The sequence below is a fragment of the Ahaetulla prasina genome, chromosome 8 (assembly GCF_028640845.1).
Source record: "Ahaetulla prasina isolate Xishuangbanna chromosome 8, ASM2864084v1, whole genome shotgun sequence".
In the NCBI taxonomy this organism is placed as follows: domain Eukaryota; kingdom Metazoa; phylum Chordata; class Lepidosauria; order Squamata; family Colubridae; genus Ahaetulla; species Ahaetulla prasina.
The window spans coordinates 84,459,559-84,481,953 of NC_080546.1; the positions used below are offsets into that span (position 1 = coordinate 84,459,559).

At 40.1% G+C, this 22,395-nt stretch overlaps 1 protein-coding gene across 3 annotated transcripts in view; it reads left to right on the forward strand.

The window, feature by feature from the left end:
• The window catches only part of PCDH7 (protocadherin 7), a 666,099-nt gene extending 647,456 nt beyond the window's left edge, over nt 1-18,643 (forward strand). For 2 of the 3 annotated variants that reach the window (XM_058192709.1, XM_058192710.1), the window contains exon 3: nt 13,729-18,643. In XM_058192709.1, coding sequence (XP_058048692.1) covers nt 13,729-14,108 — 380 coding nt within the window. In that variant the 3' untranslated portion in view covers nt 14,109-18,643. Of the gene's footprint in view, nt 1-3,746; nt 3,819-13,728 lie in introns of all 3 variants that reach the window. The other variant, XM_058192708.1, reaches the window with a different exon arrangement.
• Nucleotides 18,644-22,395: the final 3,752 nt, after the last annotated feature.

A 22,395-nucleotide genomic window follows, 5' to 3' on the forward strand; every position in this document is an offset into this window, starting at 1 on the left:
TTTTATTGTTTATTATTATTGGTCATGCCCATTCAGTCACCTGACCACCAAGCCACGCCCACCGGGTCACCTGACCACCAGGCCACGCCCACCAATTGAGCCACGCCCACAGAACCGGTAGGGAAAATTTTTAGATTTCACCCCTGGATAGGGGGATTTGAAGAGTAAGGATAATAGACAGATGAGATAACAATTGCTTCAAGGGGGCCTATGAGGCACATTTGAGAATGGAACTGAAGGAAAGGATCCAAAAGATTTAGCAAGTCTTGAGAACCATTTATCCCTGAGCAGTGGTGGGTTTCACATACTCTTGCCACCAGTTCGCCATGCATGCGCCTGGCCTTCTGCACCCTCGATGTGCACGTGTGCGCCTTCCATTCATGTGCACAGCCTTCCTCACATGCACTTTGCTCATGCGCTCACCTTCCACATATGCATCCGGCCTCCAAAACGTGGCTAAACAGGACAGCATTACGTCCGGGCACAGCCGCCGCTACCAGTTCGCCTGAACCGGTCTGAACCGACTGAATACCATCTCTGTCCCTGAGGCTTGTTTAGGAGTTTAGTGTCTTCCTATAGATCCGACCGGCAGATTAAGGAAAAGTGAATCTCTATCAAGAATATTGAGTTATTAAGTGAACGCAGATGATAAAGGAGAATGAAGGTTCATTCTGTGGTCTCGTTTCCAATCCCAAGAATACCTTGGGATTGAAATGAGAGATCCTTGGCGCTCTCTGAGCTTGGTTGTTCTCTTGCAGGAGTTTCATTAGCTAAACTAGCGAGCATCATCACTATTGATGACGTTACCGAGTTTGGGTAATGAAATATCTGCAAGAAAATAATCTCAGAGAGCACCAAGAATATACCGTATTTTTCGGAGTATAAGACGCACTTTTTGCCCCCCCCCAAAAAAAGAGGGTGAAAATTTGGGTGTGCCTAATACACCAAATGTAGCCCTGCCAAGCCTCTCAAACGGAGGCTTCAGAGGCTGTAAACAGGCTCTGAAATTGAGGGAACAGAGGTGATTGGGCTATTCCAAGAGGCCGATCCATCCACCAATCAGCTTTTTTCTCCTTTTCCTCCCCAAAAACTAAGGTGCGTCTTATACTCCGGTGCATCTTATAGAATAGAATAGAATAGAATAGAATAGAATAGAATAGAATAGAATAGAATAGAATAGAATAGAATAGAATAGAATTTTATTGGCCAAGTGTGATTGGACACACAAGGAATTTGTCTTGGTGCATATGCTCTCAGTGTACATAAAAGAAAAGATACGTTCATCAAGGTACAACATTTACAACACAATTGATGATCAATATATCAATATAAATCATAAGGATTGCCAGCAACAAGTTATAATCATACAGTCATAAGTGGAAAGAGATTGGTGATGGGAACTATGAAACGATTAATAGTAGTGCAGATTCAGTAAATAGTCTGACAGTGTTGAGGGAATTATTTGTTTAGCAGAGTGATGGCCTTCGGAAAAAACTGTTCTTGTGTCTAGTTGTTCTGGTGTGCAGTGCTCTATAGCGTCGTTTGAGGGTAGGAGTTGAAACAGTTTATGTCCAGGATGCGAGGATCTGCAAATATTTTCACGGCCCTCTTCTTGATTCGTGCAGTATACAGGTCCTCAATGGAAGGCAAGTTGGTAGCAATTATTTTTCTGCAGTTCCAATTATCCTCTGAAGTCTGTGTTTTTCTTGTTGGGTTGCAGAACCGAACCAGACAGTTATAGAGGTGCAAATGACAGACTCAATAATTCCTCTGTAGAATTGGATCAGCAGCTCCTTGGGCAGTTTGAGCTTACTGAGTTGGCGCAGAAAGAACATTCTTTGTTGTCCTTTTTTAATGATGTTTTTGATGTTAGCTGTCCATTTGAGATCTTGCGATATGATAGAACCCAGAAATTTGAAGGTTTCTACTGTTGATACTGTGTTGTCAAGTATTGTGAGAGGTGGAAGTATGGAAGGGTTTTTCCTAAAGTCTACCACCATTTCTACGGTTTTGAGTGTGTTCAGTTCCAGATTGTTTTGGTTGCACCACAAGGCTAGTCGTTCGACCTCTCGTCTATATGCGGATTCGTCATTGTCTCGAATGAGACCAATCACTGTTGTGTCATCTGCGAACTTGATGGATCATTGGAGATGCAGTCATTGGTATACAGAGAGAAGAGAAGTGGGGAGAGCACACAGCCTTGGGGGGGGGCTGTGCTAATTGTACAGGTATTTGATGTGATCTTGCTTAGCTTCACCTGCTGCTTCCTGTTTGTTAGGAAGCTTGTGATCCACTTACAAGTCTGTTCCGGTACCTGTAGCTGGTTTAGCTTAGTTAGAAGAATGTCTGAAATGATGGTATTGAATGCTGAACTAAAGTCTACCAAAAGGACCCTTGCATAGGTCTTTGGAGACTCAAGATGTTGTAGGATCTAGTGCAGAGCCATATTAACAGCATCATCTGTTGATCTATTTGCTCGGTATGCAAATTGCAAGGGGTCTAAGAGCGGATTCGTGATGGTTTTCAGGTAGGAAAGCACTAGCCTTTCAAAGGTTTTCATGACTACAGATGTTAGAGCAACTGGTCTGTAGTCATTCAGTTCCTTGATGGTGGGCTTCTTCGGCACTGGGATGATGGTAGAGCGTTTGAAGCAAGAAGGAACATAGCACATCTCTAGTGATTTATTGAAAATATGGGTGAAGATGGGGGCCAATTGGTCAGCACAGACTTTTAAGCAAGAAGGAGTTATCTTGTCTGGGCCTGGCGCTTTTCCTGGCTTTTGTCTGTGAAATAGGTCCTGCACTTCCTTTTCTGTGATCACTAGGGGTTGTGAACCCAATGAAATGGGGTCAGTTGTAGGAGGCTTGGCTGTTGTTGGTGTGTCTGAGATGGGGGTTGTGGAGATAGGTGGCTGTAGTTTTCTTTCAAACCTGCAGTAAAACTCATTCAGGTCATCTGCCAGTTGTTGATTACCTTCAGCTTGGGAAGTCCAGAAAATATGGTAGATATAAATGCGTCACCTTGGCCCCATTACAGCCTCCAAAATTGAAATTTTTTTTTATTTGCATTCATATCCCGCCCTTCTCCGAAGACTCAGGGCGGCTTACACTATGTCAAGCAATAGTCTTCATCCATTTGTATATTATATACAACGTCAACTTATTGCCCCCAACAATCTCATTTTACCTACCTTATAAAGGATGGAAGGCTGAGTCAACCTTGGGCCTGGTGGGACTTGAACCTGCAGTAATTGCAAGCAGCTGCTGTTAATAACAGACTGCATTAGTCTGTTGAGCCACCAGAGGCCCTTTAACTATTAGATTGTTCTAATAGTTTGTTAGTCATTCCAAAGAAGAAAGGTCTACCAAGTTGGACCTTTGAAATTTGGATACATTGCAGTGTTTGTTCTTTGATTGTTAGGCCTGGTAATAGTAACTTTCCTTTTGGGAGCTAGACATCATTTTAAATGGGTTTGAGAAGAGGGCTATTAACTCCGATATTTGCATTCAAGTCACCATCATGGTATGAATTTACTATATTAGTGATATAATTGTCTAAAGGTCCCAGAGTTCATAATGACATTGTGCCTACCGGGGATGTTGTGGGCATACAGTTCAATGACCAGGGACACATGGCTCTGGTGAAATCACAGGAATGTTGAATATGAAACTAAACCAAGCTAAACTGTTACAGCCAGTTATCCTGAAGATCTCTCACCTTTGTGCAATCTGTAACTCTCTTTGTAGGGGAAGAAGTAGCCTTCAATGGTGTGGCTTTAAGTGCTCCTAGAGGGATATCCAGATTGGGGGTCGGCCAAGGTAAGAAGGGCCTGAGCTTGAAACAGGAGACTAACAAATTCATAAAGTGAAATGTCAAAGTTTACAAGATCTTTTTTCAGGGTTGGTGTGAAGGGCATACGTCAAGAGGCAAGGCCCGATGGACTTCAATTTCCGCTTCAGTTACCTCATGAAGGTGGATGTAGTTCCAAGAGACACAAACCTAGCGAGTGGCTCTGCAGTAGCTTTGAGTTATTCTCTGCAGTACCTTGAGTTACTCTCAAGGTTTACTTAAAAAAACCTATTGAGCTATTGTAGCATATCTTCCTACTCATCCTCATGCAGTGTCCAAAGAACTGACTTTCAACTGCATCATGCTTGAACTTATTGTGCAAATCAAGTTGAGTCCCAGCATCTTCTTCACATAATTGTCTTAACATAAAAACAGAGTTGGAAGGGACCTTGGAGGTCTTCTAGTCCAACACCCTGCTTAGGCAGGAAACCCTACACCATTTCAGACAAATGGTTATCCAACATTTTCTTAAAAATTTCCAGTGTTGGAGCATTTACAACTTCTGCAGGCAAGTTGTTCCACTTATTGATTGTTCTTACTGTCAGGAAATTTCTCCTTAGTTCTAAATTGCTCCTCTCCTTGATTAGTTTCCACCCATTGCTTTTTGTTCTACCCTCAGGTGCTTTGGAGAATAGTTTGACTCCCTCTTCTTTGTGGCAACCCCTGAGATATTGGAACACTGCTATCATGTCTTCCCTAGTTCTTCTTTTCATTAAACTAGACATACCGAGTTCCTGCAACTGTTCTTCATATGTTTTAGCCTCCAGTCCCCTAATCATCTTGGTTACTCTTCTCTGCACTCTTTCTAGAGTCTCAACATTGTTTTTACATTGTGGCGACCAAAACTGAATGCAATATTCCAAGTGTGGCCTTACCAGTTTGGCCTTACCGGTGGGGCCGGTTTAGCTCTGCCTGGTAAGGCCTGTTATTAAGAACACAAAGCCTGCAATTACTGCAGGTTCGAGCCCGGCCCAAGGTTGACTCAGCCTTCCATCCTTTATAAGGTAGGTAAAATGAGGACCCAGATTGTTGGGGGGGCAATAAGTTGACTTTGTAAATATATACAAATAGAATGAGACTATTGCCCTATACATTGTAAGCCGCCCTGAGTCTTCGGAGAAGGGCGGGGTATAAATGTAAACAAAAAAACAAAAAAAAAAAAAACCAAGGCATTATAAAGTGGTATTCACACTTCACGTGATCTTGATTCTATCCCTTTGTTTATGCAGCCCAGAACTGTGTTCGCTTTTTAGCCAGTCTTCTAGCACTTCCCTAAAGACATCACAGAGAAGAGTGCATTGACTTATTCTCCAAAGCACCAAACGGCAGGACAACTAGTAATGTGTGGAAACATTCTAAAGAGAGATCCAATCTAGACTGTAGGAGGAATTTTCTGACAGCGAAATAATAATAATTGATTTGATTATTTGATTATTATTTGATTCAAATAATAAGCAAAGGAACAATGTACCTCCAGAAGTTGTAGATACTCCATCACTGGAGGTTTTCAAAAATTGACTGGACAACCATATAGATTATAAACCAGAAATATTCTTGCTAGGCGTAATACCTGAAAAGTATGATCAAGGGAACCTCTACTTAATAGTACATGTCTTGAGAGCAGCAAGAATTGTATTTGCACAGTACTGGAAAAATGAGGAAATGCCCAGAGAGGATGTAATTTAATTTTTTTAAGATATGGATAGATTGGCATTAAAAGTAAAAGACAAAGATGATACAGAGTATTTTCAAGCATGGGACTTGTTTTATAAATGGTTGGACAGCAGAGGTAGAAATTAGGAGTGTGTCAAGGTTCCAAACAACACCCCCAAAGAAAGATGGCTGCGAAGCTTGAGATTCCTCAAAGTTTCATTTTATCAAAGATGTCATATTGGCACACCTGGGAAAACCCGAATCTGAAAGCTTCCAGGTTTTCCCCACCCAAAAGAAAGTTGAAGTCCCTGCCCAGCACTCAAATGTCCATCACATGACCCAATCAGGCACCGTCCCAACTGGAGATGCCTCCCAGTCACACGACTCCAGGTGCCAGGGCAAGATGTCCTTGACTCTCTGAGAAAAGAATGTTATTTTGAGTACATATCTTGCATACTCCATATAATCCCCCCTCCCATTTTACCAGAGTAGAAAATGTGGCCCAATGCAAAAGATGGCTTCCAGGCCTGACAGAGTGGGGAAAAGTATTATTGTATAAAAATTAATTGATTTAGACAATATGCTCTTCACTAAGCACTTACATATGCAATGACAAAATATATAAATAAACTGTTAAAATAAAAAATAGACTGGACAACCATTGGACCAGGATAGTATATGGTCTTCTGCCTTGAGCATAGGGTTGGACTAGAAAGTCCACCAAGATCCCTTCCAATCTTGTTTCAATGTTTTATCTTGCATTTCAAGGCAACAAATGCCTGTCCAAAATGCCCAGGCTTTTTAAAAGAGGGACATGGTGGCTCAATGGCTAAGACTGTGAGCTTGTTGATCGAAAGGTCGGGAGTTCAGTAGTTCGAATCCCGAGTGCCGCATAACGGGGTGAGCTCCCGTTACTTGTCCCAGTTTCTGCCAACCTAGCAGTTCGAAAGCAGGTAAAAAATGCAAGTAGAAAAATAGGGACCACTTTGGTGGGAAGGCAACAGTATTCCGTGTGCCTTTGCCATTTACTCATGCTGGCCACATGACCTCAGAGATATCTTCGGACAGCGCTGGCTCTTCGGCTTTGAAACGGAGATGAGCACCGCCCCCTAGAGTCGGAAACGACTAGCACGTATGTGCAAGGGGAACTTTTACCTTTTTAACTTAGCTTGTAATTGCCTTTCTATCACAAAAGGAAAAATTGGGAAATTAGCAAGAGGCTCCTTTATTTTAAGCACCGTATGAGGAACAGTAAGATCTATGTGCTTCCAGGCAAACTTGATAGCTACTCAAGTTCGCACAGATATACTTGCCGAATCTGATAGTGGAGGAGCTGTCCCATGGAAGGTACAATCGCTATTTGAGAGCCAACACCGAGAATTTAGACTGTTCTGTGATATATGAAGCACGACCCATTCTTTATTTGAAAGGGGAGAATGTTTGACCAAGGTAATATTTTTCTTTTCTTTTTGGCTGAAAGAGAACAAAGATGGAGATGTCTGCCTTTGCCGTGTTCTTGGGTTCAGCTTGAGCACACCGTAACCTTTATATTTTCGAAAGTGAATGAAGTTTTATTTTTATAAAAAAGCAAACATGCCAGTCAGCTAATACTCTTTAAGAAAATGTTGCTTTCCCTCCCTCTCCACAAAGTCACTCTTTTGTGAGACCAGATTCTTCCTCTTGGAAGCCAATTGTCCAAACACCCAGATGGCTATTTGAACTGAAAAGACGGCATTGCTTAGGTGTAAATTCTGTTTTGTTACTTTGTGAAACAGCCTCTCCACGTCATATCTCTGGGCTTTCTTATTTTGTGTAGGCGAAGCAGAGGGGTTTGAAGGTGTCCATAGGGGGTTGGGTGTGTGTGAGATAGATGACTTGATTTAATCATCTGGGAGAAATTGAAAACTCAGGCAACTGGCTGTTTTTCTAGTTTCGTTTGAAAATCCAATTTGAGTATCTCAGAACTATTATTACAGCTTCTTTGGATAATACAAGTTGCTTGGGTTTTATTTCAAGTTTAGCTGACTTGAGAGGAGGCTGAAGTTCAGGACTCGTTCCATGAAGCTTCTTCCTTTTCCCATTGTACGCAGACAGATCCCCTCCCTCCCTTCCTTCCTTCCTTCCTTCCTTCCTTCCTTCCTTCCTTCCTTCCTTCCTTCCTTCCCAACAGAAAAGGCAGAAGAGCATAGAAATTCACAAATCAACACCTTTTACCTCCTCCATTTCACAAATTGAAAACCGGCTTAAATCAAGCAGAGAGCTAATAGTAAAACAGTGTGGGATTCTTCCACCCCAAGAATGCTACAATAGGAGGACATTAGGTTGAATATGAAGTGAAGTAGGATGAAGCCTCTCCTTGTGCCAAAAAATTCAGTTGTAAAATTTGCCACTTGCTGTATTTATTTATTTATTTATTTATTTATTTATTGAGTAGAGTAGAGTAGAGTAGAGCAGAGTAGAGTAGAATTGATGAGATGAAAGAAGAAGAACAGAATAGAATAGAATAGAATAGAATAGAATAGAATAGAATAGAATAGAATAGAATAGAATAGAATAGAATAGAATAGGAGGTTTTCTAGTCCAACCCCTTGCTCAAGTGATAGAACCTATAACATTCCAGACAAATGACTGTCCAGTCTCTTCTTAAGAATTTCCAATGACAGAATACTTATAACTTCTGGAGGCAATCCATTCCATTGGTCAATTGTTCTCTCTGTCAGGAAATTTCTCCTTATTTCTAGGTTGAATCTCTCCTTCGTAAATTTCCATCCATTGCTTCTTGTCCTGTCATAGAGTGACTCTATGTTCTTTGTGGAATTGAAATATTGGAATTCCCTATATATTGGAATTCTTAGATATGCAGTAGACCTTCTTGCTAAGGTGGCAATTTTATAGGTAGAGAGTGGCGTTTGCTTTCCATGGGCTTGGTCCTGTGTTGCCAGCCCAAGCCCATCCCATAAGATGGTTGAATAGGGCACTGTTACATCTCTTCCTCTATTTTTGTTTATTTTGTTTGTAATGGGAGTTTACTTGAGCAGAAATACGGTTAGCTTTTCTCTGAAATGTATTCAAAAAGCCGCTTTGGGAAATCAATTTCTTGATTACCACTGCAATCGCTGCTTTTTAAACACAATCTTTCAAAACGAATGTGTTTTAATACACTGCTGAATTGACAACTACAGATATAACTCATGCAGTTGTCTTCAATTCCATGAACATTTTAGGTTCTAAAGCGCTATCCCTTGGCTTTATTCTCTGCTGTCCAGGGAAGATTTCTGCTCCCGAATTCCTCCCCTCCCTCGCCCCCAGCTTTTATATTTTATAATTTAAAGAAGTATATACAAATGCTGGTTTAAGTTCAAAGGAGACATGCGCTTACTTTCAAAAACATGAAAAGTATCCTGGAGTTTTGGTTTATTGATTTTTACAAACCAAAGCTGTACAATGTTGATCGAACTGATATAAACTTCCAAAAGGTGAGGATTTTGTAGTGTGAACTTTCTTCTATAGGTGTACTAGTCGTTTTTGTTGTGAGACTTTTAAAATGACTAACTCTGCCTTGCAAATGTTGAATGTTGGATTAGTTTTGTTTTTAACAGAAAACCAATATTAATCGGATTTAGTTTCTGATATCACTTGACTCATTGGATTGAGTCAGCGAGGAATATTGAAACCTGTTAGGGGAAAATGCCACAAAAGAATTCTTCTACATTGTTTTGACTTCTGCTGATGTGAATGGTGGTGCGGGTTTAGAATAGAATAGAATAACAGAGTTGGAAGGGACCTTGGAGGTCTTCTAGTCCAACCCCCTGCTTAGACAGAAAACCCTATACCACTTCAGACAAATGGTTATCCAGCATCTTCTTAAAAGCTTCCAGTGTTGGAGCATTCACAACTTCTGCAGGCAAGTTGTTCCACTGGTTAATTATTCTAACTATCAGGAAATTTCTCCTTAGTTCTAGGTTGCTTCTCTCCTTGAATAGTTTCTACTCATTGCTTCTTGTCCTATCCTCAGGTGCTTTGGCGAATAGCTTGACTCCCTCTTCTTTATGGCAGCCCCGGAGATATTTGAACACTGCTATCATGTCACCCCTAGTCCTTCTTTTCATACCCAGTTCGATCAACCATTCTTTATATGTTTTAGCCTCCAGTCCCCTAATCACCTTTGTTGATTTTGTTTAGCATCGTTCCTTTCAGTAAACATGTCTGAGTCCTCCCCACCTGGTGCAGTATGACAGTGTAATTAGATAACCAGTGCTCCCTTTGCTCATCATTTCAAAGATACTTTTTTACTTAAATGGAGAAACAAAATGACCAAGGATAGGCAAAAAAACAAGAGGTGCAAGAGGAACTTGCAATATCTCAGTAGCCCTCACTGAGTTTTCTTATGGGAATTTCTCTCCATTCCCTTCCCCTCCCTCCCACTTGAGTAGGCACTTGAGTGGCTGCTGCTGGATAGAGAAGAAAGCAAGGGATTACTAGAATGGCTGGGAAACTGTCACAGAATGTTGAAAATTAAGCTCACGCGACTGTAGCAGCCCAGCAGTGTGGCACTGAAGCATATGAAATTTTCGCAAATTTCATTTCCTTGGGAATCATAGCCCCTGGATTTTGGACACATTCTGTAAGTTAGCCCCTTCGAAGTACCTTGGTTCAAAAATTGTTGTCCTCTGATGCACCATTTAGCCAAGATAAAGATCATAACAATGACAGTTTTAGAAGTCTATAGATATCTTGGTGTCCGTGAGTTAGGCTTGATTCCTGGTGATTTACATGTCAAATGGTGTTTTTGGTAAAACAGGGAACTGATCTCTGATTGATTGATTGATTGATAAATTGATTGATAAATTGATTGATTTGGGATATTTTTAGCTTCCCAGTCTAGTCTGCAGTTTTGGTGTTTCCTCTTCAGGTCATAATTAATCCTGCTTAGCTTTTTCCAAGATGAAGAATGGAATCTGGCGTGAATACTTCCCCACACATTTCTCCCCATAAAATATATATAATTAAAACCGAACGGCTGATATTATTTTTAAGAAGTTAAGTTAACTTGAAACTGAAAATAATAAGTGGCCATTTCTAAATCAATTGTAGATAATTTATTTTCTTTAATTTAAAACAATATATTAATCCCAAATGTATTTCATATAGTGAAGTCTCTATACATTTGTGGTGAACGAATAAATAACAACACTTTACTAGATTGGTTTTTATGCCCTAAAAGTTACAAAAAATGTATAATCTAAATAGAAAATAGCTACATAATGTAAAATAAATGTGCCTACGAAAGTCCCATCAGAATTTTTTTTAATCTCAAGATTTATTAGTAAACTTAGATGCAATTTTAATTGAATCAAATCTTTATTATGGTCATTGATAGTGTCAGGCCTGGAAACCATACTAGACTTTAGGGTTCCAGACGCTGCCACATTTTTCCCCTGAGGGGAAGAAGGGGGGTTGAGGGGTATGGTAACATTCTTCAAGCGGTCAAGGTCGGATGGTGTTCACATCTGCAGGAAGAGTGGCGAGAAGATATTCGAATGAACTGGGAGAACGTGGGACCATGTGACCAGCAAAAGGGTCAGGGGGGTGGGACTCTTGGGGTTTGTATAACTGGGAAAAGAATCCGGAAGTTCAGTTTTGGAATTTCACTCATCGTGTGCCAGTTTCCTCATGCTAGTAAAGAACTCTGAAAGACAATGGCTTCTGAGTTTTTTTTATGCAGAAGATGTTTTTCTGGAACACTGACATTATTCCAAAACTGAATAACTGACAGATAGCACAGAATCAATTAGATATGCCTGATTATTAATTAATAAAACTTTATTCTAGCAATAGCGCTTAGATTTACAGTATATACAGTACCATTACCTAGTGCTTTACAGAGTCAGCCTGTTGCCCCCAACAATCGTAAGTCCTCATTTTACTGACCTCAGAAGGATGAAAGGCTGAGTCAACCTTGAGATGGTCAGGATGGAACTCCTGGCAGTGAGTAGATTTAGCCTGCAATACTGCATCCTAACCACTGTGCCGCCATGGCTTTTACTTCTATTTTCAGTACTAATAAAATACCTTTAAAGCAGTGGTGGTTCTACCGGTTTGCCCCATTTCGGGAGAACCAGTAGTGACAGCGGCGGGAGGCTCCGCCCACCCGCCTGGACGTCATCACGGATGCTCTGCGCATGCGCAGAAGGTTCTGAGCATGCGCAGAAGCACCGCACGCGAGCACAAATGCTCACAGTACTGAACCGGTAGTGAAGGTAAGCGGAAACCACTACTGCTTTAAAGGTTTAAGTAAACTTAGATGCTAACAATTCTGCCTACATGGAATTCACACACACACACACACACACACACACACACACACAAATAGGGAAGAAATCAGGGTGAGTGGGTGGGTGGTGCTAAAATCACAAAAACATCATAACATTCACTAAACATTTTCCAAACACCAATTTTCCTGCAGTTAGATACCTACATAAACACATAGCATTGGGATTTGATTGTGTTTTGTAAATGCAAAAGGTTATTTCTTAAAGCTGTTGTTAATGTGCAGCCAATAATTTCTCGTTGCTGTCCATTTTAATGCATTGCCTTGCCAGCCTTGATATGTTTTTATCTCTAACTTTAGAAACAGTTAAATCACCCATTTCTATGATTTAAGATGGGGCCAAACTGATCCTACTACCTGGATAGTTAACTTCATCTGGAGATATTCCAACATTTTTTAAAAACTAAGTTTATATTTGGGGTTAGCTTCTTCTGGGCATTCAACTAAACCTGAATTATTAATTTCTTGCTCAGGGGGCAAACCCCCAATTGTAAACTAAGCTTAAAGGAGGAGTAGCTATTTTTTATTTATTTTTTTGGAAGTGTTTAGAGTAAAATATCAAGGTTTGCAAGGAAGATAAAAGGAGATGACATAAAATAATTGCAAAAGTTAATTGAGGTTGAGTTGAATTTTATCTGAAGGAATGACCCGTAGCCATCAATGAAGGAGGGAGGGAAGGGAGATATAAAATCTGGCCTTGAACATTGGCCAACAAAAGTCCGGAATGTAGTCTATTCCATTCCCAATTAGTAAGCTTCAGGTTTCACCCTCTTTGCGAGTGGTGCAGTGGCCTAGAGTTGGAGCTGTCGCCTCACAATCGGAAGTCTTTGAGTTTGATCCTAGGTAGAGGGAGTTATTTCTCTCTCTGGGCATGATGAGAATATATCTGCTGAACAAAACTCCGCATTGGTGACATGAAGGGCATCCGTCCAGTAAACACTCTGCTAGCTCCATTCTCTTGCCCAGACTCTACCCTGCAAGGGATTATGGGGTCATTAAAAGAAGATGATGATGTTTCGCCCTCTTTGTATCTTACTTTGTTAGTGTAGGAGATGACCAGGCTGAGCCTAATAGCGGAGTCAAATGCATTATCAATCTAGACTCCCTACAACATGAAAGAAACCTAAATCCAACCTCCCCTTGAAGTCTGTTGCCTCTTCTGGAGGCAACTTGCCTTGACCTTTAATAGATCAGATTCTTGGATGTAGGTAGCATGACATAAACACAGAGTGCTTTTGAAGGCTATCCTGGCTCCTGGTTTTTTTGAACCTGACAGTTCTCATCTATACTTAGAATCCAGTCTTGGCGAACACCCATTCTGATTGGCTGAAACATAGTCTGTTAATTATTCCTTTTTTCTTTTTTAAAGGCAAAAAAACAGGAGCTAGTTTTTGAAAGCAGCAAATGAGTTTGGCAACAAGCACCAAGCAGAGGTGGGCTTCATATAATTTAACAACTGGTTCGGCCCAGCATCAAAAATGCATGCGCACGGCCTTCTGCGCATGCGCTTGGCTCACACGCATGTTTGCACGCATGCGTGTGGCTTAAAAAACACAGCTAAATAGGATTGTATAGTGCCGGGGAGGGTGGGCAGGCACACCTGCAGGACACAACTACCGGTTCGCCCGAACCGGCATGAACCGGCTGACTCCCATCCCTGGTGCCTAGTGTTTTTTTTAAATGAGTCACCCTCAAATTTCCCCCTAAATTGACTTCTTAAGCAATGACAGTTGTCAGAGTGAGGAGGAATGAGGAAGAGAACCATAGTACCTTACGACAGCCCTGGCAAGGTTTTCCTAAGTCTTCTGTCCGGTGTATCAATAATTGCCCCTGTCCAGTTTTCTCCAGGGAGCAAGGACCGATATCTCAAACCCTTTGTTGCTCTTTGTTTGCAGATTCAAGGCCTCTGCCAGATGTCGCCCTGACGGGAAAGTGCACCCGGGAATGCGATGAGTATGGCCACTCTGACTCCTGTTGGATGCCCGTCCGCACTTCACCCGAAAGGAAGCCGAAAAGCCAGCCCAAACTCTCCACTTTCATGCCTGTCGACGAACGGGGCAGTCCGGAGAAGCTGGCCAACGGAGAGGCCTCCCTGATGGGCGACCGCAACAGGAACCTCCTGAACAAAAAGTTGACCTCGTCTTACGAGACCTTCAGTGCAGCTAGCTTCAGCAAAAGCGAAGAAACCAACCCAGAGGATATTCCCCTGGCACAGACAGGGGAATACAAGCCATCTACTATCAATACTTTAACTCGAAGGGAAGTTTATCTCTAGGGGATCAGGAAGTAACAATGCCGGCTCTTTCCCAGAGCAGAAGGCCCAATAAAGCCGATCACTCAAAACCATTGGAAATTGGGAAGGAAGCAACCAATCTGTCGAAAACCAAGGGGGCTAACCAAAGAGACAAAGGCCTGGCTTGCCTCTTCTGCCTCCCTGCCAGGCATTTACATATCCTGTCTGCCTGACTTATATTGTACAATGTAGAAACCATTGTTGTCCCTGCATGTCTTTAACACCGTGCTCACCTGTTCTTTTCCTTTTCCTTATGATTTTATTTTTTTAATTTTCCAAAAGTTACCGCTATAAATTCCTTGCTAGGGAAAGCAAACCTGAAATTGAAAAAAAAAAAAAAAGGGGGGGGGATGAGATAAAAATTCTGGTTCCCCTCCCCAGCACACACAAACACACACACACATACATACACACAGAGAGAGGGACAGATGGACAGACACCATCACAAACAGACACATGCCGCTGAAGCACTGTTTGAGCCCCTCTGACTGTCATCTGCTTGTTTGCAATCACAGGTCAGCGGGAAAAAGACTGTGCAGGTAGATCTATGGGTTGCTATGTATTCCCATGCCTGGTTTCCATCGGAGATAAACCTTCGGAAACCCTACAAACGCAACGTGCAAAATAAACTTTTAAAAAAAAGAGGAAGAAGAAGAAGAAAAAGCACTTTTTAAAGGATCGTATCTTTAACACAGTCCTCTGGCTGGAAACAAGAAAGAAAATTGGGGGAGGGGGAGGGAGAATATTCCGCCTGAGATTGTAATCCAAAAGATTACACATTCCCTAAAACCGTGACCTGTACCTTTAGTTTTGATCCATAGACAAATGTTGAGATCTATCTCTTTCTAGTTTTATTATTTTTACCATGCCTTTCTTCCTCCCCCCTCCCCCTCCCATTCTCTAACATTTTAACTTAAATATAAAATGATGGAATACATATATAAATACACTGACACACATACAAACACAAAAAACAAGCATACATGTACACAACAATGAATGAATGAATGAAGAATGAATGAATGAGAGAGTGAATGAACGAATGAACGAACGAATGACGGGGCATGATTTATCAATATCAAGAAACGGCTGAACCTGGTGTCATTTTCACAAGGCCAATATTTAGATTGGATGATCATAGTCATTTAAAGACCAAAGAGCACACTATGGATCAAGGAAATCGCTCGTTGGTCTTGTCACATAAAATCTGATCCAGGAACACACTGACATTAAGCATGATGATTGTTGTCAACATGGATTTTAGTTTGATGCCCAAAGGAACTGATGACATGAGCTTGCTGAATTTAAAAAAAAAAGTGATTACATTCACCAACTATATTAACATGACCCTCTGGCTTCAAAATATGTTTTCCTTAGAAAATTACAAAATCCATCTGACAAGCTTCAAAACACGTTCAGGAGATAGCTGAATGAAGAGTGAAAATGAAGGCAGTTAAGAAGAAGAATATGCTTCAAGTCAAACATGGCAGCATCTTGGTTGAGAATGGATGCTAATTTTGGGGTTCTCGCAGTGTTCCAGGTTATTCATTTGCTGTAGGCAAAGGTATTATGCAGGTTTTTTCTTAAAACACAAGTGCATTTAAGCTGAGTCTCGTGCAATACACAACCCACGTTGAGACTCCATGTTGACCGAGAGTCTCGGCAGACGTCACTCCCAACATGCAAAATGGTGTGGCTTGCGACTTTGTAGAAAGCATCCAAGCCGAATCATGATGGAGTTCTGGGTCGTGACGATTTGTATAGTTTGCACTATATACAGGGGATAGGAAAAAAAAATGGACCAGATATTTTTTTTGCGTGCGTGCGTGCAATAAGAAGTTGCAGAGTATGGAAAACTGAGCTAGTTCTGTGTTGATGATTTAAAAAAAACAAAAAAACAATAGTAATAAAGAATGGACATTGAAATAAAACTGACAATCGGTCAATGCAGTGGGAACAGCTTGGGAAGGGTGAAGAAACACTATCTTCTCGGGTTGTTTAACGTGACATTAAAGCATGGATAGAAAGTTCTAATAGATTTAGTGACAAAGTAGCTTGGATAGTTTACTTTAAGAGTGACATAGAATATATTATTAGACAGTCTGACATATGGGCCAATCAGCTGGTACAAATCCCTCATGATTTTTTGTCTTTTAAACTCTCAATAGCAAAGTGCTCTCTCTTTTTTTTAAATGTACATCTTCTTTGCATTTAATCATTCGATTGGTTCTTAGCTTGCGTGTAGCAACTAAGCATATTGGCACATTTTAGAAATGGAGAAATGTCAAAGGAAAGTTTAGGGGTGAATTGATCATTCTAATGCATCCTTTTTTTTAAAAAAAGATATAGATAGATAGATAGATAAATAGATAACAGAGATTCCAATTTTGACTTGATTAGAGGACTGACTAAATCTTTTCCTGTATTTGTGTAACTCTTTAAGTATATGTTAAAGGTAAAATGCTTGTGAATATATTTGCATTAAATATGCATATTTTTTTCAGGCTTCAACCGAAAACATCATCAGCCTCACAAAAGAACAATTGAATAATTTCTCTATGTAGAATTAGGATACACTGAGCATTCTCTTAGAGACACTAAATGGTAGCGGTCCAAACCATCATTCTTTTTAATCTCATTTCTAAAGAGCCAATACGTTAAAACAAGACTTTTCAGAATTAAATGGATTGGCCTGTATTTCCCTTTTTGTGTGCTACATTAAAGGCACATATAAGACTGAACAATTTAGCTAATTTAGTTGTAGTGATAAGCCCAAAGGATGTCAAAAAAGTAAAAAAAAAAAAGAGAAAAAAGAGAGAAAAATAGGTGTGCTTGTTTATATGTTCAGTAATCCTAGTAAAACCTAACCATCCAAAACATAACCAACAGCTTCTCTTACTACCCAGCATGATTCATAGATATATATTTTTTTCGTGTGTGTTTTTCATTTGAAATTAGTTGAATTGGGAAACACTCCTTCTATAGAGTGCTTTTATATTAAAGGAACAAATACATTAAAAAATGGAAAGTTTTAGAGCGAATGCAAAATATGCAATTGTGCCTTTTATACTGTTGTCATGGTAAAACAGCACTTGGGTTACACACTAAAAATACTGGACGGTTCCCACTTTTTTCAACCTGTATATTTAACCCGGTTTATTTTCTGAAAAGCATCAAATGTTATATTTTTTTAAAAGGGGGGAGGGAAACCCTTCTACCAGTCCAGAGGTAAAATGCACTTATGTGTCCTACCGGCTCGCTAATGTGCATCCCGGTTTGTGGGGGTGGAGCCTCCCACTGGCGCTACCGGCTCGCTGAACCACCTGCCGCCGGCACTACAGGCTTGCACGAACCGGATAGAGCTGGCTGCATTTCACCCCTGGACTAGATTTAAATATAATCCATTAAAAAAAACAAAGGAAGAAGAGAAAGACTATGGTTTCGGAACAGGTTTAAACAGGTTACGTTAAAAAGCTACAGTATTGATCTCAGTAACAAGAAATTATGACTCTCTTTTTTGAGGGCAGAGAAATTGACGAATCTTTGTTCATGCTCTTGTTGCTTTTTTAAATATATGAAGGCGGGTTTGTTTGGGGTTTTTTTGCAGCCATTTTGTTTTAATCGCTGTCTTAGTTCAATTTCACAAGGAACTCAAGTGAATGTGTTTTGCACACTCCTAGCTTGACATGCCACTTATGTAAACTTTATATGAATTAGAAAAAAAAAAGTCATATTAACTTTGATATAAACTCTTACGCTCATTCCGACCTCCAGCTAGGCTAATATATGGCCAGTTTCATTCCTGACTGGCCGACTGTCTGAGTTTCTTGAAAAAACAAGATAGATGCTATTTTTATGTGGGGGGAAAGAACTGTGGTGAACAGATGGAAGGTGTTGGAAGAAAGACTACCCTAGGAAATTGCCATTGCTGGAAAGCAAAGGTGTGGAGAAATGGAAATGGGGCTGAAAAAAAACAGAAGGAAAGAAAAAGAAAGCATGTTAAGTACAACCATCAGTAACAAGACTTGAACAGCATTTGACAAGGCGAAGAATGGAACAAGTTCTCCAGATGTTCCATCAATGGTTAAAGAGCCAATGTTCTCTTAAGTGCTGAAAGGAACAACACAAACATTGGACAATTCCTTGAAGGAACTTGGAAGAAGGCACCATTCCTAGCTACCTGGGGTACCTTTTCAGGCCCTTCTTTTCCTGATTTTTTGAAGCACTTACATTCAGTGTGGTTACGATCCGTTGTATTATTAATCATTGACTATTGTTCTGCTACTTGGATGTTAATAGTGAAGCAGAGAACCGACTTATTTGTTTATTATGAGTCACTATGCACGCAACTATGCTAAGGAAAAAAAAAAACATGGCAAAAATGTATTCGATGCTAGTCCACCTCTATTTATGAAAGATTTTGCATAATTTTATTTGCTTTTGTACAGTTTTCTGTAAATAAATTGCTTGTCATTTTTTTTTTGTCTCTGCAAATTAAAATATAACATGTTAAAATGGACGCGCGTGTGTTTGATTTCCAGAAGTAGCAGTACGAGGAGAGGAGAGAGAGATTGTAAGTTTAAGAGTCACCTGGTAGTGTGATGGGGAGCGAATAAATTTAACAAATAAGTAAAAAAGGCTGAGAGACGGACCAGGTTTGCTTTTGAAGACCTAGAGGCCTTTGTTAGCATCATAACACCAACTTTTTAATACAATACGTGAACTCTCTAGGAAGGTCTTGCACAAATATAAACATAATAGATGTGAGGTCTCATTTGATTTCATTTTATTCCACGTAGTGTGCTCATTCTGGAGCTCTTCATCTATCAATTAAATACATGTAGTTGGCTTTTAAACCTAGTGGAAGCTATTAAAGTTGCAGGATCTAATTTGAGTCAGGCTCCAGGTTCCAAAGGTTTATTCTTCCAAGCTTTCAAATTCATTCTGTGGCCCATCTTCAAGAACTTCTGAGCAGGGGGTTGGACTAGAAGATCTCCAAGGTCCCTTCCAACTCTGTTATTCTGTTCTAGCATGAACCTGAATGCTTAGAAACTTTTGAGCCTAGTGACCAATGTTCTCGCCAAGTACTATGTTTCCCCAAGAATAAGACCCTGTCCTATATTTTTTTGAACCCTGAAATAAGCACTTGGCCTTATTGGGCTTATTATTAGGGGATGTCTTATTTTGGAGGAAACGGTATTAAACTGACCCTGACCCTATTTTCCTTCTGAATCAAGTCCAGGCTAGCCTGATTCTGCCAACTACAATGACAGAACAGAACAGAACAGAACAGAACAGAACAGAACAGAACAGAACAGAACAGAATAGAATAGAATAGAATAGAATAGAATTCTTTATTGGCCAAATGTGATTGGACACACAAGGAATTTGTTTTTGGTGCATATATTCTAGACGCTATAGAGCACTACACACCAGAACAACTAGATACAAGAACAGTTTTTTTTCCAAACGCCATCACTCTGCTAAACAAATAATTCCCTCAACAGGGTCAAACTATTTACTAAATCTGCACTACTATTAATCTTCTCATCATTCTTCTCCCCTATCTCCTCCCACTTAGGACTGTATGACTGTAACCTTGTTGCTGGTATCCTTAAGATTTATATTGACTGTTTCCCTATGACTATCATTAAGTGTTGTACCTTATGATTCTTGACGAATGTATCTTTTCTTTTATGTACCCCGAGAGCATATGCACCAAGACAAATTCTTTGTGTGTCCAATCACACTTGGCCAATAAAGAATTCTATTCTATTCTATTCTATTCTATTCTATTCTATTCTATTCTATTCTATTCTATTCTATTCTATTCTATTCTTCATTCCATTATTCTGTTCTGTTCTGTTCTGTTCTGTTCCATTCTATTCTTCATTTCATTATTCTGTTCTGTTCTGTTCTGTTCTGTTCTGTTCTGTTCTGTTCTATTCTATCAGTGTACATAAAAGGAAAAAAATACATTCATCAAGAATCATAAGATACAACACTTAGTGATAGTCATATGTTACTAATAAGCAATCAAATCATACTAGGAAACAAACAGAACAATAGAATAGAAACAAACAAACAAACAAAACAATTGAAGTAGATAAAACCACTCAGAATAAGTAAATACGTTTTGTTCTCCTGGAGCATGCTCTAGTAGTAGTTTTTGTCACATTGACTTGAGCCTCAAAAGATAGATCAGGGATTTCATTGCACAGGTTTTGTATCTGTATTGAAACAATTCCAACTTTCTCTACCTACACATTCTTAGTTGTTTCTGTCCCTCAACTTTTCCAACCATAACATAGTAATCATTTGACCTAGGGCAAACAGTCAGATGGCCACTAGATGGTGACAAAAATGCAGAAAAGTCTAGCTCTCTCTTGGCTGCCATCTGGTGGTTAGTGGGAGTTTTGTAGATCAAATCAGATAGCTTACCTCTCTATCCCTCCACACAGCCTAAAGAACCCTGCAATCTTACGCTGAGAAAATTTAATGTGTTGGATTTAATTGGCAATTAGAATCTTAAAAGCATTAATATTATTTGTGCTTATTGTTCCAGAAGCTAGAATATAACAGCGTAGCATATATTAGTTGACTATAGCCTTTCTACATTTCAGAAAGGAGAGCTTCTGGCGGAGATGAGTTTTGAAAAGTAGAACTGTAACATTTCTCACCCACTACCTTGCTTGATCCCTTGACTGCTTGCTGAGCACATAAATATTTCCTCTTAATTTGTAATTCAATTTTATGTTAACCAAATCTGTCTGTGATTTTCCCTATCTGAGATCTGAAAGGAAGCCGGCATAAATATCTTAATAGCTGCCATCTTTTGAGAGATTTGCAGAGACCTCCCTGGGATGGTTATTGTAACAAGTCCTGCAGTTTGTTAGGCAATCCTGACATTTCTTGATCAATTCTGCTGTGGATGTATCACATTGGATTTGCTTATATTGATTTATTTGATCCAATTCTCATAATAACAGACTTTAGATTTGTACTAATCATTGCACTGAACTATATCTTAAGCATCCTGGCCTCCTACAGATATTGACTTGCTTTCAAAGTAGTTAGGTTTATGAAGCAGTCCAGATCAGTGGTGAAATCCATTTTTTTTTTACTACTGGTTCTGTAGTGTGGTGGGGCAGGCATGGTGTGGCTTGGTGGGCGTGGCAGGGGAAGGATACTGCAAAATCTCCATTCCCTCCCCACTCCAGGGGAAGGATACTGCAAAATCCCCATTCCCTTCCCTCTCCTGAGGGAAGGATCTTGCAAAATCTCCATTCCCACCCCACTCCTGGGGGAAAAGATATTGTAAAAACATCATTCCCACCCCACTCCTGGGGAAAGGATATTGTAAAATCTCCATGCCTATCCCACTCTGGGGCCAGCCAGAGGTGGTATTTGCCGGTTTTCCGAACTGCTCAAAATTTCCACTACCAGTTCTCCAGAACCTGTCAGAACCTGCTGGATTTCACCCCTGGTCCAGATACTGGTTCATCCTCTCATAAATGTTTAGTTATAGATATGCAATATTATTTCTGACCCCTGGCTTAATAATTCTAGAAGGGAAGTCAGCTAGCTCTAGTACTTGCTATTTAATTGCAATGTTAATTACTGCATTATTATAATTATTACAGGAAAAAAATCTAAAACACTTTTTTTTCCAAAATCTATTTCACTAGTCTCCCCCCACCCCCACCCCCGGCAGCATTGAGCAATAGTTATGCTCTGCAATGAACCAATATATGCAATTGATGATAGTAAGAATAGGAAAATCCTTCCTTCCCATTTTTTTTTGCTACTCTTCCCACTCGAAATGGGGCAACTTGCCATAGCCAACTGCCTGCACTGTCATGGCCAACTCAACATGGCCAACTCAACATGGCCAGCTCACTGCAGGACAAGTCGCCACATCCAATTCACTGTGAGACAACTCACTGCAGAACAATTTAACAATTCAATTTCATTATTTATTTATTTATTTATTTTCCATTTTTGTCATTCACATTTCATTCTGTTCCTCCTTTTGCATCCCTTTCCCTAATGGTTATATTCCACTATTTCTTTAATATTAGTGTAACTCTTGTCCTGCAGTGAGTTAGCCATGGCAAGTTGGCTTTGGTGAGTTGGCCATGGCAAATTGTCATAGAGCCTCCTCCCACTACCCCCCCCCCCGGCAATTAGCAAGTTCTACAAGTTCTATGTTTAGTGGTCATTTTATTGGACAATTTAATTTTTTTTTTCTAATTAATGGATCCTGCTG